Below are 16056 nucleotides of genomic sequence, written 5' to 3'. Positions count from 1 at the left end.
AAGCAATACAAAAGATAAAACCAGTTTAACCATAAAATCAGGAAAACCTGCTTGAAATGCTTGGTGATTTTTCTAAGAAGTCTTCACCAAGAAATACAGTTGGGAGGGAGTTCCACAGAACTGGGCCCATGATCAGGGCCGGCTCTAGGTAGACCCCCGGTGGCGCAGGGCACCATGGCGCCGGCCCGCCAGGAGGGCGCCGTGAGCTGTGCTCACCTGGTCCGCTGGTTTGACAACCGCGCTGTGCCTGCCTGCCCGTCGCGTTGCGGCGCAGCAGCGCTTGTGGCAGCCGCGCTGCGTGCTGTGCCCGCCCGCCCACCGCGCTGGGAAATGGGGCGGGGGGGCGCTGGAGGGAACTGTCGCTCCACGGCGACAGGGGCGCTTAAGACGGCCCTGCCCATGATGCCATGTGCCTGAGCCATGGGGGATATCAGCACTGTCTCCTGCAAAAGCCTCAGTGATTAGGCAGGTATATACCATATTTTCTGTTTCCCAGTGCAGTTTTTGGCCCATCCTCCCCCAAAGTATCAAAATGTGTTTGAATAGAACTCTGGTTATTCACTCACTCCCAATGCAAAGAAACTATTTGCAAACTATTTACATATGGGTTACTCCTCCATTTTTCTTTATTTGACCACCATGTCCTGGTTCTGTTTCAGTACGGCAACTCCCGACAATTACAGAGCACCCAACCGATCAAGTTGCATTTCCTTTTGACGAAGAGTTTACAATCAAGTGCGAAGCTATAGGGAACCCACATCCAAGGTAAGTGTTTTGCAAAAGCTGGTTTAGGACTGACTTTATGTGCCCCCCCCCCCCGCATGCCACAGTTGGGGTGAGAGAGAATTGGCGGGCATCACTGTAGCGAGGCAAGGTATGCTATCATAACTTGCAGATATATGGTACTCATTTAATTTTTTTTATTACATTTCTATATCACCCTTCATCTGCGGACCACAGGGTGGTTTAAAATATAAACACACCAAAAAATACATACCATAGTAGCAAAGCAAAAACAATAACCCACACCCACCCAAAGTTTAAAAGGCCATAGGTTATTTAATTAGCTAAAGGCCTGGGAGAAGAGGAATGCTTTTGCATGGCACCTAAATATTTATGATGAAGGTGCCAGGTGAGCCTCCCCGGGGAGAGCATTCCACAAGCTGGGAGCAACCACAGAAAAGGCCTGTTCTTGTGTTTGCTGTCCTCTGGACCTCTAATGGAGGAGGCACATCAAGAAGGGCCTCAGAGAACGATCGTTGTTACCCTGATGTGGGCCTGAACAACAAGAAAAACCAGCCTCTTAAATTCCCTGGTGCCTGCCCACCCTCCCTGTGCTGCAACATAGCTTCACGGCTTACACATTTTAGGGGCCAAAAATGAATATTTGGCCTGGAAATGGAATTAGACAATGTTTAGGGGATTTCTTTTTCTTTTGGGGGGCCTATCTGTACTGCACTGTGCACTGTGAGGAGTTTAGGTTGGTCACAATTTGGGCTGGAGAAAGACAGCGATAGATGGGGTGAATCTGCCTTAAGGTGAAGGCAGATTCCAGAAATTTGCCTTTCACATAAATAAACAACTGCGCAGTACTCAAGATCTCATAGATTAATAACCAAGAGTTAAAACAAATATAATAGTGATCAGAGATAGTGATATTACAGCTTAAAAGCATAGTTCCACTTTTGAACCACTGGCCCTGACTCACTGATCCAGTTCAGGCACAACAGCCTCAGCCTAATAAACACTACTGATCTCCACTTCATAATGCAGTTTGCACTAGTGAAAGATTAAAAATGAATGTAGTGGGAGTATAAAGGCGTCAAAGCTGGTGCAGGAGAAGATGGGAAGATTACATGGGCATGACAGCATTCTTGGCTTAATAAACCATGGTCTATTAGGCTGAGACGGTTTGAATCACCCCTGAGGTTCCTATTCGGGAAAGACCTGGTGGCTAGTACAGGTATAATGCCATGATTTACTGTGTGCACCCTTAGCAAATTATATGAAGTGTATAATAGAAATCAGAGGGTAGCAGCTGTCTACATGCCTTTTGCATAGCTTTGCCTTTTGCACGTGGGCGCGCGCACACCCACACCCTCTTTGTAGTAAGAGGTCTTATGAAAATCCCCATCATTGAGTTTGTTTCCGCAATCTTATTAATCTCATTTATAAGCACAGTGAAATACATAGCTGCCAAGTTATCCCTTTTTTAAAGGGATTTTCCCTTATGCTGAATAGGCTTCCTCGCGAGAAAAGGGAAAACTTGGCAGCTATGGAAATACAGTTTAATGCTATGACACAGTTTGTGTGTTATGAGGATTCCAAATCACTCATCCACAGCATAAACAAACTTTAACACACATTGTTAATAAAACTACCATAATTGCAAACAGAGATGTCACATTCTCCAGGGCGATGAATGAAAAACCTATTACTGTTCTGATCTGACTTTTTGGTGACTCACAGCTGATAGAAATACTAGCTCAGACCATTCCTGTGGAGCAATTTTCCATTTGATTTATCTTCTACCTCACTTTTTTCCATTTTCTTCCATGCCTCAAAAGAGAGAGTCTAGCCTCACACACTGCCCTTCCTATTTATATAACTGACTTTACTGATCTTAGGATGTAGAGGTGACAATTTTCTCTGAAGGATGCTTGAGTTCATAGTCCAAGAAATCCTGGATTCAAGAGGGTCACTGTTCCCCCCCAATGATTTCTGAGCATGCAGCCTCCTCTAGCTCTGCCTATTGAAATCCATGAAGGCACAATGTCTTGCTTATGGTGGGGGAGATTTGTGAACAGTTGCAGAGAGTCTTGAAATCTTTGAAGCAATGGCCACAAGTCCCAATGGTTTACAAAGTAAGCAGATGAGAATTCACCCATGTTTTCATGTTATCCTATTTTACACATACAGAACTAGTGATTAAAAAAAATCAGTCTAGGTTTCTTCGCAACAACTGATTTTCCTATGTGCAGATTTTTTTTTTTGAAAAGCATTCATCCATTCATCCCACCAACTTTAGCTGGTAGTGACTTATGTGAGATATAGTTAGAAATTAAGACTACTCATTAATTTTAGTTTATTTATAGAGAGCTGTCTTGACCCAATTAAAGAAAAGAGGAATATCAATGTTTTAAATGATTTATTGATAAGATGAGATAAAATAAAATAAAATAGAACACACATTCCTGCTACTGCTTAAATCTTCACCTCATGGGGCAAAGGTGTTGGCACATTAGTGAAGTTCTTCATTGTATACTGTTGTCATTTCAGCTTTACTTGGAGAAAGGATGGGAAAGTATTTGATCTGCAAGGTGACCCAAGGATACTTACATCAAACAATTCTGGAACATTTGTTGTTCGGAACCGTGGAAACATCTCCATTTTCCAAGGAAGGTATCGCTGCTTGGCTTCCAATGAACTAGGAACTGCCATGTCAGACGAGATTGAACTAGTAGTTCCAGGTAAGCATTTATTTGTGCTAATTTGATGCATATCCCAAAGAACACAACTACAGCTTGGCCTTAATATACTTTTCACTGTGCTGTTTGTTTTTGCTAATGATATGTGGAGTGATCTGGGATTCTCAGGAGCACTGCTCAGGAGCACTGAGGAGTTAAAAGCCACACTTGTTTTATTTTGGAGAAGTTACACACTTTTCTTAAGGACTCCCTATACTCTAGTTGAGCTTTGAGTACTCTGTTCAGCTGCTTTCTCCAATGAGTATTTGAGAGTACTTCAAATGGGACTAGGTTAACCGTCCCTGCAAGAGTCGCTGCAACAGCACAAAGCAATATTGGTGTGGCAATAAACACAAGCAAATGGGTTTTTTATTTCCTTGACCTGATTCATTAGCCAGCTATCTAGCAAGAAAGTGACAGAGTAGAGGAAGATAAGACACCACCCTAGGAGGCTTATGAAGAACAACAGATGGACAATACACAATATTGAATAAGATATGTGAGAGGCCAGCTATGTTTTCATGTTCATGGTCTTTAGGTCCCCCCCCCCCCCTGGCTTTTTTGTTAGAAACATCACGAAACAACCCCATGGATATTTTGTGGATCAATGTGATTCATTAAATGTGAAAAAGTTGATTGTAAAAAAATTGACAACTAAAAGATATCAGGGACAGCTTGGTATTGTGTGACAACGCTAGTCATTGTAATCATGTCCATTGGGGGAGGGACATAACCCAGGGTGAGGCATCCTTGGTTTGACCCCCAGCGTCTTCAGGCTGGCTTTGGGATGTCTCCTGCTTGAAACCCTGAAGAACAGGTGTCAGTCAACATAGGCAATGTGGAGCCAGATGGACCATTGATTTGTTTTGACATAAAGCAGCTTCCTATATTGTTATGTTTACAGTACGGTAACTCTTAAAATTCTCAAGTAGTGTCCTTTTCTAATCCTACTACCTGAGATCCTTTAAACTGGATCAGGAATTGGAATTGAAATCTCACTACACTTAAGCTACTGTAATGTGTTCCCAAGACCCTTCCTTGTGGGTTCAAATCCTGCCTCATTCATGGACTCGCTGCATGGCTTTGGGCAAGTTGCTGTTTTCAGTCACAGGACAGAACTGACATGTGACAGGAGTAGATATTTGAAAGTGGGTTACCACCAAGCAATGCTAAAGGATGAGCAGAGAACAGTTTTCCAGCAAAGGGCAACAAGTTGCTGCTTAATCCTTTGTTCTGTGCACTATTGATCCCCCAGGGTTCCCCTTTGTCCCTAGCTGTGATACTTTTCTGGCCAAGGAGAATTGGAAGAAAAGTAACTGGCAGGCAGAGTTACCAAAGAAGTTTTGAGGACAATTTCAGCATCTTCTCCCACCACTTCTCCACTTCCCTATCAGTTTGCTGTGCAGGGTTTGGTGGCAACTCATGTTCAGAGTTGTGGCCCAGTATCCCAACATCAATCTTGATTCCCCAGCTGTAGAATGGGAACAGTAACAGGCTGTGTATTAGCAATATAAAGGTGAAGGTGAAGGGACCCCTGACCATTAGGTCCAGTCGTGACCGACTCTGGAGTTGCAGCGCTCATCTCACGTTATTGGCCAAGGGAGCTGGCATACAGCTTCCAGGTCATGTGGCCAGCATGACAAAGCCGCTTCTGGCTTGGAGCGCTACCTATTTATCTACTTGCACTTGACATGCTTTCGAACTGCTAGGTTGGCAGGAGCTGGGACCGAGCAACGGGAGCTCACCCCGTCGCAGGGATTCGAACTGCCGACCTTCTGATCGGCAAGCCCTAGGCTCTGTGGTTTAACCCACAGCACCACCCGCTGTGCGCACCAAATGTTTTGAACTACATAACAACAGAGGCTCATGGGAGTTGTAGTCCAAAACATCTTGAGGATTCTGAATTGGAAAGTTTTTCTTAGAGTCACAGATACTTTCATCTTAACTTTAGTTATGTTCATGCTTTCGAAGGATGAGGAAGAGGCTGAAATGACAGAGATAACACTGTCAAGTCCAAGTTCCTTAATTCACTTCCCTTTCAGTCAATAGTAACTGATCATCAAAAATACAGGACATGTTTCTACTTCCATAGAAAGGCAAGGGGAACTGTGAATAACCCAGTGCAGCAAGAAAGGGATGTGCAGGAAGAAACTGTTGCTGGTGTAGGCAGAAGACTAATGCTGGGGTAACATCCTTAGACTCTTAACTGTGTAAACAGTTAGATAAATCATGTTGAAGTTTGGTAAATATATTGCAGTGGTGTGAAGAAAGAAATAGTTTGGTAAGATTGCTGGTTGGTAGGATAAAGAAAAACTAAGATTTATTATGTAAGCAAACAAAGCCATTCTACATATAGGTTTTATTTGTGGCCAAGAAGCAGCCAAGAAGTTAACACTCACACATGCTAACATATACTGATTAAACTTGGGGAGAAGCAGGAAGGAAGTAAAGCCTGAAAAAAGTGATCTACATAACCAGCAAGTAGTTACTCAAAGAGAAGGAATCAGTGAGGCAGAAGAACAGGTTGCTTTTCTGTCTATCACCACCACCACCTCCCGTTCAGGTAAAATTTTGCAAGCATTGTTGCTTTACTCCCAACAAAGCCTTAGTGAATCTCATTGTGACCTGCTTTGTGAGCATCTGTGGGTAATTAATCACTCATTACTTTTTTGTATGTGAAATTAACATGGAACAATAATTTCCCAGCATAGAACTCAAACATCAGTCCCAAAGCACTAAGTTGCAGAAAGTGTGGTTGATTGTATGCATGCATACATTTTCCTTCCTGTGTAACATTTGTTGTTCTCTGGGACTTGCTGACTGCCTTCGATCACGCATTCTCTCTGGGGTGTAGGTTGGCAGGCATATTAATATACAGCCCATTTTAAACAGGGGGCCCTCAAGGGAACAAAGTTTTCTCGGTGGTGGAGAGTTATTTGATTTAGGTAGACGTTTAATGCGGTATTCCTTCTTTTCCTCTCGAGGTTCATTTTGCATTCTCCACATAGTTTTACATAAAACCATAATGGATTATTTAAACACTGTTTATTTTGGGCAATGTTTTCAGAAGAAAAAATATTAGAAAAGGTAAAAAACCTGAGGGGAGAAGGCACATTTCCCACCCACCCTCATCCATATTCCTTCAACCCACTTCTTTCCCCCACCCCCCAGGTCAATTTAAAGTGTCTCTGTACCACATTTTAGTCTTTCCTACATAGACTTGCCGCATCAGTCCAAAGGCAAATGGTCCAATAGATGGTACACATATAATGGACTTCATGCAGGACTGGCCCGTCCATGAGGCCAACTGAGGTAACAGCCTCAGGCAGCAGAATCCAAGGGGCACCTCTGTAGGCATGACTCCCACCACCAGTGGAGAAGTGATGAGAAGTAGCAGTGGCAGTTTCCAGGTTCTGGTGAGATCTGGTGATAGCCTCACACAATCTCACGGGACTCTCACAAGATCTCACCAGAACCTGGAAGTCTCAGCCACAGAGCCCCAATAAGGGAGGCTTCGGCAGGGGTGGCAGTGCATGGCATATGTGCAGGGCAGAACCTTCCTGTTTTGCCTCAGGTGGCAAAATGGGGTGGTCGGTCCCCATTGCATGTGTTGGTGGCATGTGGGGTTGGAGAGGAAACCTAGCTGCTGTTCCTTCTGCCTTATAGAGCAAGTGTGGGGAACCTCTGATTTGCACAGGGAGATGGGGCAGACTGTGGCTTCAGTAGGCCCTTGGCTGCCTTGCTGGGTTTGCATAGTCCCAGGCAGAAGTTCCCAGGTGTTCCTGGGTGGCAGTGCTGTTTTTCCAAAAGGAGAGGTACCGGAATTCACCCTGAATGCCTCACTTGTTCTCTTATAATGGCAATGGCGACCACCGGAGGGATGCCAGAACTGAGTTCTGGTGAGTTCCAGATGAAAAAAAAGCTCTGCTGGGTAGGAATCTCATGAGTATTGCGAGTAGCTACCCCTCTAGAGTGTGATCTGGCCTTCCAACAACATATGTGTCAACAGACACCACCAAACAGAGCACCTCTTCCTTTGGGGAGAGTTCGCCCTCACCCTCATCCAGAGCAAGCATATTGCTCCCACAATGGCAATCCACAAGACTTCCATCTTGCCAGGATTCAGATTCAGCTTACTGATCCTCACATGGTCCATCAATGCATCTAGTCTGGATCTTGCACAGCCACACCAGGCACAGATGTAACAGAGAAATAGAGCTGGGTATACTCAGCATACTGGTAACACATTGCTTGCTGCATCATTTAGACGTGACCCTGTACAAAGACTATGGCAGGCTGTTTGATTTTATTCCACCGGCACACAGGTTTGGGGCATATGGCTTGCCTTTTAGGTGCTTCTTTTGACTGCAAAGGATAGCATTGACTCCATTGACTGCAAGGAAACCTGAGCACCTGTGGAAGGCTCCTCTCCTCTCCTCTCCTCTCCTCCCCACCCCACCCCCATTTTGGCCATATCGCAACCCAATACTATGACACACTGTGTGGCAACATTTGATAAGTGCTGCTGCAGAGGAGCTTGAATAAATCAATTGTGATGTGTGTGCAAATATAATCAGAGCCGAGCTCTGGAAACTGTGAGATCACTGTGTGCATTCACGATAACAGTGTGGTGCTTGGCAACATTCTGCTGGCAGATTTCAATGGGGATGCAAGGTGCTTGGCAACTCACCACCTCAATAAAAGTGGAAAGAGCAACAAGTCACACTAGGTGATGCTTTGGAGCATAAATTTTGCCCTGCGAGCCATTCAAATCCACAACAGTGGGATGCCCAAGTCAAGCAAAGGGGTTCTGCTGGCAGGGAAGGCAAAAGCATTGTTTAAGCATCCCAGTTCTCCCAACAACACAATGGAAATACTATTTTATATATATTAAAAAGCCCACAACACTTTACTATTAAACTGGTTTTCAAGGGAAAAAATGACTGCACATTTGTTGAAGATTAAGATGCAAAACCTACAATGAAATGAGTGTTTTTTTAATGCAGCTTCTCCTAAACCTTGTGAATGTTTAATGCTCTTTTCACAGTATTGGGAAATAAAGGAGAAAACTCCAGTAATTATACGGTACCTGCATAATTGAAGCCAATTATGAAGGCAAAGGCACCAACCGCTGAGCTACTTAGCCAAGAGAATCTATTCCTTTTCATTATCAAAATGTTCCCAGAGCCAAAAGGGAGTGGGGAGGAGGATCTGCTCTGGGATTGGGTAGCTAAACATGCCGTTTCATTGACCATAAAGCTGCACAGCAGTTTCTGTGACTCTTTTCCAAAATTTCACGCTCATATCCATAGTCCTTTCTAGGGCTTACACAAATCAGGCACTCTAAAGGCTGGAGCAGATTTCAAGGTCAGATTTAAATACTTTAGCTTGGGATTTACTACACAAATGGGGTGTTTAAACAGGTCTAGCTTGGAGAGAGAGAGAGAGACAGAGGTCAAGTAAAACCTGAGTTCATACTGCTCCAAATTATGTTATGGTAGAAAGTACAGGTAAGTATCAGAATGGATATTCAAAATTTAATATTCAAAGCAGCATATGAACAAGTATTCTTATTATATATGGCGCTTATTAATACACTTCTCTTCAAATAAAGGCAAGCACATGTTTTTATGCACCTCCAAGGTACAGATGATCTGATTTAATTGTATTTGTTAAATAACCAATTGATTAATTACATAATCCCTGGGAGTCTCTGGGGCTACTGAATGGTTTGCCCTCTATGGGCAGATATGGGGTTGTGTCCAGTGGTGCCCCTTATCAGTAGCTCTACCTCCTGTGCTACCTCCCACAGTATTCCAAAGTGACTTCCAACACAGTAACCAGATTTGGGGCAACACCAGGAACCACTGGAGGCAAGGACATGAAAGTGCAAAACGGCCTTAGGAACATAGAAAGCTGCCTTATACTGAATCAGACTATTGTTCCATGAGCTCAGTACTGAACACACTAGCAGCCCTCCAGGATTTCTGGTGGGGGTGGGGGATTCCCGACCATATTTGGAGAAGCTAGAGATTGAACCTGGGACTTTCTGCAAAGAAGATGCTCTACCACTGAACTACAATCCTTCTCTTCTCCATTCTGCTGAGGGACATCTCCACTCAATCAGAGAACCTTTCATTAGTGCAAGAGACACAGATAGAACCCAGAGTATCGAGTATGTAGAGGGGAGTGACTGGTGTCGCTGCTATATACACTATGACCTTGCTCAAGCATTGGTAGTGTCTCTTCGTAGGGAGCTAGTGGCGCTGTGGTCTAAACCACAGAGCCTCTTCAGCTTGCTGATCAGAAGGTCGGCAGTTCGAATCTGTGCAATGGAGTGAGCTCCCACTGCTCTGTCCCAGCTTCGAAATCATGGCACTGCAAGTTCATAAATAGGTATCACTGCCGTGGGAAGGTAAATTGCATTTCCATGCACTCTGTCTTCTGTCATGGTATTCCTTTGTGCCAGAAGTGGTTTGGTCATGCTAGCCACATGACCCGGAAAACTGTCTGTGGACAAGCGCTGGCTCCCTTGGCCTGAAAAGCAAGATGAGCACCATACCCCATAAGTCCAGTCACCTTTGACTGGACTTATCCGTCCAGGAGTCCTTTACGTTTACCTATTACCTTTAGTGTCTCCCCTTTCCTTTGTTATAACTAAAAGGCTACTCACCATCCCTTTTCTCCCATCATCAAAGCTGTCAGCCATTTGTAAAAAAATAAATAAAATCATTCCTCAAATAGCACATATAAGAAGAAGAAATGATGAGAACCAACAAAGTGATTATTTAAAAAATCTGAGCATCTGAATGTTAATACTTCTAAGATCATTTTCACATCTGATCTGCCACTGCCACTACTGCCACCAGGAATTGAATCAAAACACGATTCCGCATCCTACAGGTACATGCCCTTCATTTCAGAAAGCAAAAGCTTTTGTTGTTTTAGTGCTCTCAACTTGTCAAAATGACATCTCAATGACATCTCAATTCTAGCCTCAGTGCAGCTGAATGACACCTGGCAAGATTATATATATATGAATGAGCTGGAGCTGCAACTTGAATCTTCGTGAAGTGAATGGCCTTTTCCCTCCCTCCTCACTAACACGGCTTGCATTATCAGAGGGCTGGCACCTTACCTGTGAGAGCATGTGCTGTGAAATGATATTTCTCCATCAGATGGCTTCCTTCCACCAAGTGTCGGTGTAGCACCACTACTAACTTCCAGATGGACTCAGTGTTCTACAACGGATAGCAAAATGCAGGGTGCCTCCGAGAATAGTGGCTTTCAGACTTTGGTGACTACATGAGCGTCTTTTATCTACCAGATGATGAGCCAGATTGGACCTCAGCAAGCAAACCTTTAGGAAGATGACCTAAATTGCATCGTATTATCATTGCCGGGCAATTTTCCTGCACGGTCAGGATGCATCATGGAGTATAATTTCAGCACTCATGAAAAAGAGAGAGTACATTACCGTGTTCTTGCCATTACCCCCTGTAGGGCTCTCAAGGAGGTTCATGCACATTTGCTTGATTTCTATCAATTCATTCACACTTAGTCCAATGAGACGAGCTTGTCACATCCACAGCTCAGTTAGAAATGGGGCATCCCTCCCACCGTACCAGTTTTGACACTTCTCTTGCTTGTAGTATGAAAGAAAGAAGAAGTGTCGGCAAGATTACTTGGCTATAAATGCTGCTAAATTCTGTTAAAGGGTATTCTGTTGCTTTGACTTGAGAACTAGCAAGTATGGAATAACCGCAACACGCAATTTATAGAAAAAGTCCAGTCACCGCTAAGCACTTTTAAGAGCTGTTGGTTTTTAATGTGCTTAACTTCATTTTGATCACTTCCATAATGTGTAGCCTTAATAGTTACTTGCCAGAGCGAGGTGCAGATGAGTTGCAGTTCAGGTTGCTAGTCTGGATGAATAGGCCTGAATTGTTTGACATGAGTACCTTCCCTCCTACAGTCAAAGACAAAGTTTACTTGAATTGATACTAGTAATTTTTAAAAATGCAGGTTTTCAAACAGTTTCCTTAAACCTTCAGAAGCGTCATTTTAAATCTTTGCTGAAATATAGACATGTTAGGCTCCTTGTGATAGAGGAGATAAAACCACAACACCTTTATATGTCCCAAAGACTCCAATCTCCAAAGGCAAAACATCCTGCAAAGGTGGAGTGCCACTTGCTAATGGCTTACAAGCTAAGTTCGTTCCTTTTCTTTTTGCTTTGTTCCTGCTGTTTTTTTATTCTTTTACGATACTATGGCTTAATTACACAATGAGCTGATGGAACTGCAACAATTTCTCACCCGTTTCAACTTGCCTGGAATGTAAGGGGAAAGTGCCCTGAAACAACCTCAACCTCCTGGGGAAGATTTTTTTAAAAAAAATCTTGCAGGTTGATGTTTGCAGAGATCCCTGATGGGAGGCCTGGAGATTTGTGACCCCTTTTCCAACATTAGGACAGTGAAATGTGATCAGTCCTGGCAATGCTGATTCTTGTTTAAGCAACTTCACTGTTACCTTCTCTTGTATTTGTTAAGGCTCTGTTGGAAATGTGGAATGGGATGGAGCAGTACAGTCATACCTCTAGTTACGTATGCTTCAGGTTGTGTACGACCCGAGATACGTACGCGCAGAACCCGGAAGTAACGGAATGAGTTACCGTACTTCCGCGTTCGGCGATTCACGCATGCGCAGATGCACCAAATGATGTCACACGCGTGTGCAGAAGCGCCGAATCTCGCGGGGAGCATGCACATGGCGCTTCAGGGTATGTACTGCTCTGGATGCGTACGGGGCTCCAGAATGGATCCAATTCGTATCCAGAGGTACCACTGTATAAAATTGCAGCCTGCACAAGTTTGGTTATTCTGAAGCAGATGAGATTTGCATTGTCTCTGTAAGGCATTAGAGCAGTCAGACTCTGTCAGAAGGAGCCAGGCACTTTCCACATTTTTGAGGCAGCGATAATCCTACTCTGCTTTGGCAGTGCTATTGATGTCCAGCACTGTTATTTCTGCCAGCCCAGTGCAACTTAGGTGTGCGTCTGGTGATCTGTAGAAGCCAAATGGCAAAATCAGTGTCAAATGATTCAGCACCATGTGCATAGCAGAATTCGTGCTTGTTCTCCACACAGAAAGAAAATTGTTTCAGGATTCCTAGGTAAGTGGCATTTCTACACATGCATCCCTCCTGAAATTGCCCGTGGAACTATTTTTCAAATTCAGAATGTATGGCTGCATTATTTTCCCACATAAATTTGGTTATCTTACATTGTGAATCATAAGACCGCACAGTCATGGGAAAGCTAGACAGGTAGCAGTTCATACAGAGAATGCCAGATATAATGTTCATAGGTGCTACTCAGTGACTTCTGAAAATGTTTCTTTTCCATTATGTTAGGTATTCCTAAATTCCCCAAGGAGAAGATTGACCCGATAGATGTAGAATATGGAGATGCAATGGTCTTGCACTGCAACCCTCCCAAGGGAATCCCACCACTGCACATTTATTGGATGAACATTGGTGAGAACCATTTCATTCCTCTTTGCACCATTTAAAAATCAAATCTCTCTTTGAAATCCCCCCCCCCCGATAACATGAACTTAATTAAAACTGAAACTGTTCAGATGCCTCTTCGGTGTGCAAAAGTATGCAAAAATGAACTGCAAAACTGCAAATAATGGATTAGAAAGTGCTAAAAAGTTGTAAGGGAATCATATAAATGGTTAGTGTATGTCAGCATGAAAGAAAACATGATAAAAGGATAAGAAGGTAAGAATAGCCCTGCTAGGCCAGACCAAAGCCATACCTAGTCCTGCATCCTGTTTACATGCTTATGGGAAACTCACACAGCAGCAACTTATTCCTTTCTTACTTACGGTTCCCAGCAACTGGCATTCAGATGTGTATTGCCTCTGATACTGGAGGTAATACAGCCATCATGAGCTTCGTAGCCATTGCTAGCCCAGTCAGAGCTAGTGGACCTGAAGCTTCTTGACATAATGTCATATCTTCATGTGACAGGACGGATGAAAGTGAAAGAGAAAAGAGAGAAATGGCTACTGGTTAGATTACAAGTTCAGTGCTGAAATGAAGCCTATCGAAAGCAGAAACAGCCAGCACAGCTGACCTCCTGGCACCAGCATCCCTGTGCCATATTGGGAGTGGGGAGGCGGGGAAATGTTGCCATGGTGTGGATGTGCTGGTGGAAACACCAGATTGGCTCTGCCAGTACATCCTCAAAGCAGCAGTCTTCCTTCCGCCTTGTCCCCCTCTCTCCGTGTCACCAGTACCTGGATGCCAGATGCAGGCTGCCACCTCGCTGCACCAGTGGCTCCTAATCTTACGTTTCCAGAGAGGACTATGTTGTGGCTGTCCATGGGCCTGTGACCTGTGTTCAGTTGTTACTGCCTTCCTTTCCCTCCGTTCTCCGAAGCTACCTAAATGGAGGGGGCATGGACAGAGAGATAGAAGCCAGGGTGTTCTAGGGAGAACAGATTTCTTCCTCTGCCCAGTCTACAGCTCCCATCTTGCCATCAGGTAAAGGCCTGCCAGGGAGCGGAGGAGCTCTTCTGCTCACTGGCATGCTTCAGTCTTGGTCTCACTTTCTACTGTCTTTCCTAGAGTGAAATGAATGCCCAGACTGCCTCAACAAGAAGAGGATCTCTTGCTTGTGCACTGAGATCTCTCCCTCCCTCACTGTCCAAAAACAAAAAGGGGGGAAAATGTGGAAGGAAGCAGAAATTGGCAACTTGAGGCTATGGTATCCTCAGGAAGATGAAGGATACAAGTTACCATTTGCCTACCAAAGCCTACAGAAGCCTTCCCCTGTCTGGTATGCTCCAGCTGGTTTTTCTGGACTAAAAGTGCAGTCAAAACCAGCCAGCTTGGCTGGGATGATGGGAGTTGAAGTCCAATTCAGCTGGAGGTTAACTGGATAGGCATGACTGTCTGATTGGTTTGGAAGAACTTGATCCAAGGGGATTACACCTCCAGAACATGACCTTGGAATCTCATTTGCTGTGACAGTTACCGCTTCTTGATTAAAAAAAAATATCATAATTCTTCAGCTATCAAAACAGCAAATTAAAAATGGAATCACATTATGGAATGCAGGCTATGTGTGCACTCTGTGTGACAGGAGCAAGGGGCTTCTTGACAGCCATGACGCCTGTAATGTAGGCCTTTGTAATATTAATAGTTGTGCTGGTCTGAACGATTAAAATGATGCAGTCTTCATGGCAGTTGCTATATTGTCTCTGCAGAATATTTATGCAGAAGGCAGTTTACATTTGGTGGGTGTGTACTGGGACAGGAATTTGTCCTGCTTACAAGATGGCGGCCTTTTTTTGTCTTAAAAAAACCAAAACCTGGTGAATATCGAAATATACTTTCAGACCTCATGACTCTTTAACATCAAAGAATTATTCCCTTACCTGGGAACAAGTATTTTGACAGAACAGTGAGCTGCCACCTTTTTTCTTTTCTTTTTGTGGAGTGGGGGGGAGGAGAAGATAATTATCATACTGTGTCATCATTATATTATTATTATTATTATTATTATTATTATTATTATTATCCTTGTTAGACTTGCAACACATCCCACAAGATGAAAGGGTCTCCATGAGCCTTAAGGGGGATCTTTTCTTTGCAAATGTGGATGAAAATGACAGCCGGAGTGATTATTGCTGCTTTGCTGCCTTTCCGAGGCTGAGGACTATTGTGCAGAAAATGCCAATGACACTAACAGTTACACGTTGTAAGTCTGGGGGTTCAGTTCCCCCCCTTTTTCTTTCATTCTTCCACCTCTCTCCTCCACCTGCCTTAACGTCTATCCCAAAACCTACTCCTCTGAGAATTCTTATATGTGACGTATGTCTCTAATATGATTATTCCTAACAAAAATATATGCGAATGTATATTTGTTCCTGCACTATTGTTTTTGTTATGAGAGCAAGGTCCCGCTCATAAAAAGATCTGCAGCTGTTGGCCCTACAAAGCTCTTCTGTTGTTTTGCTGAATTTGCTGAACTGATACAGGAGACATTCCTCAGGGCACTTGCCAGCTGCATACCTGCACATCTTCCTTTGTTTGCTAAAACAAAAACAAGAAAACACACATATCTGCTTACGAAATTGGATCCAGTCAAAAATCACAGAGATCAGCTAGCAAAACAATTTTTGCAAATCAAGGTTTGGCGCTACAGCAGCAGCCTGTGGAGGAAAGGCTGTCATCGACAGCTTGCAGTGCCGTTACAAAAGGTTGCTCCCTAGCGACGGGCGAATTTGTCAGTTTTGATTTCTCACAGTTTTTCTTTACGTTTTCCAAATCTTTAGTCTGGTTTGCCACATTTCCGTATCAGTTTGCTAATTTCAAAAATGTTATGAAAATTCCTCAGCACTTGGGTGGGCATTTCTTCTGAAATGCAATTTTGCCCCAAGTGTGAATTTCAGTGGGTAGCTTTCATTTTAGTACTCATGTTGCTTCGGGAAGTGAGAATTAAGGAGGTTTGCATTAAAATGTGTCACAGGCAGAATTTCTCCCCCTTCTCTGTTGCTACCAAATGGGGCCTTTT

General features: G+C 43.7%; 1 protein-coding gene across 3 annotated transcripts in view; it reads left to right on the top strand.

Annotated features, from left to right (window-relative positions):
* Positions 1 to 16056, top strand: part of CHL1 (cell adhesion molecule L1 like) — a 198691-nt gene that overhangs the window by 121286 nt on the left and 61349 nt on the right. For all 3 annotated transcript variants that reach the window (XM_035106610.3, XM_035106606.3, XM_035106608.3), the window contains 4 exons: positions 660 to 765; positions 3280 to 3470; positions 12882 to 13004; positions 15070 to 15240. In XM_035106610.3, the coding sequence (XP_034962501.3) occupies positions 660 to 765; positions 3280 to 3470; positions 12882 to 13004; positions 15070 to 15240 (591 nt within the window). The remainder of the gene's footprint in view (positions 1 to 659; positions 766 to 3279; positions 3471 to 12881; positions 13005 to 15069; positions 15241 to 16056) is intronic.

Source organism: Zootoca vivipara, chromosome 2 (assembly GCF_965207765.1).
Source record: "Zootoca vivipara chromosome 2, rZooViv2.hap1.1, whole genome shotgun sequence".
Taxonomy (NCBI): domain Eukaryota; kingdom Metazoa; phylum Chordata; class Lepidosauria; order Squamata; family Lacertidae; genus Zootoca; species Zootoca vivipara.
Note: the sequence above shows the minus strand (reverse complement) of the source record. Positions and strands in the feature narration are given on the sequence as shown.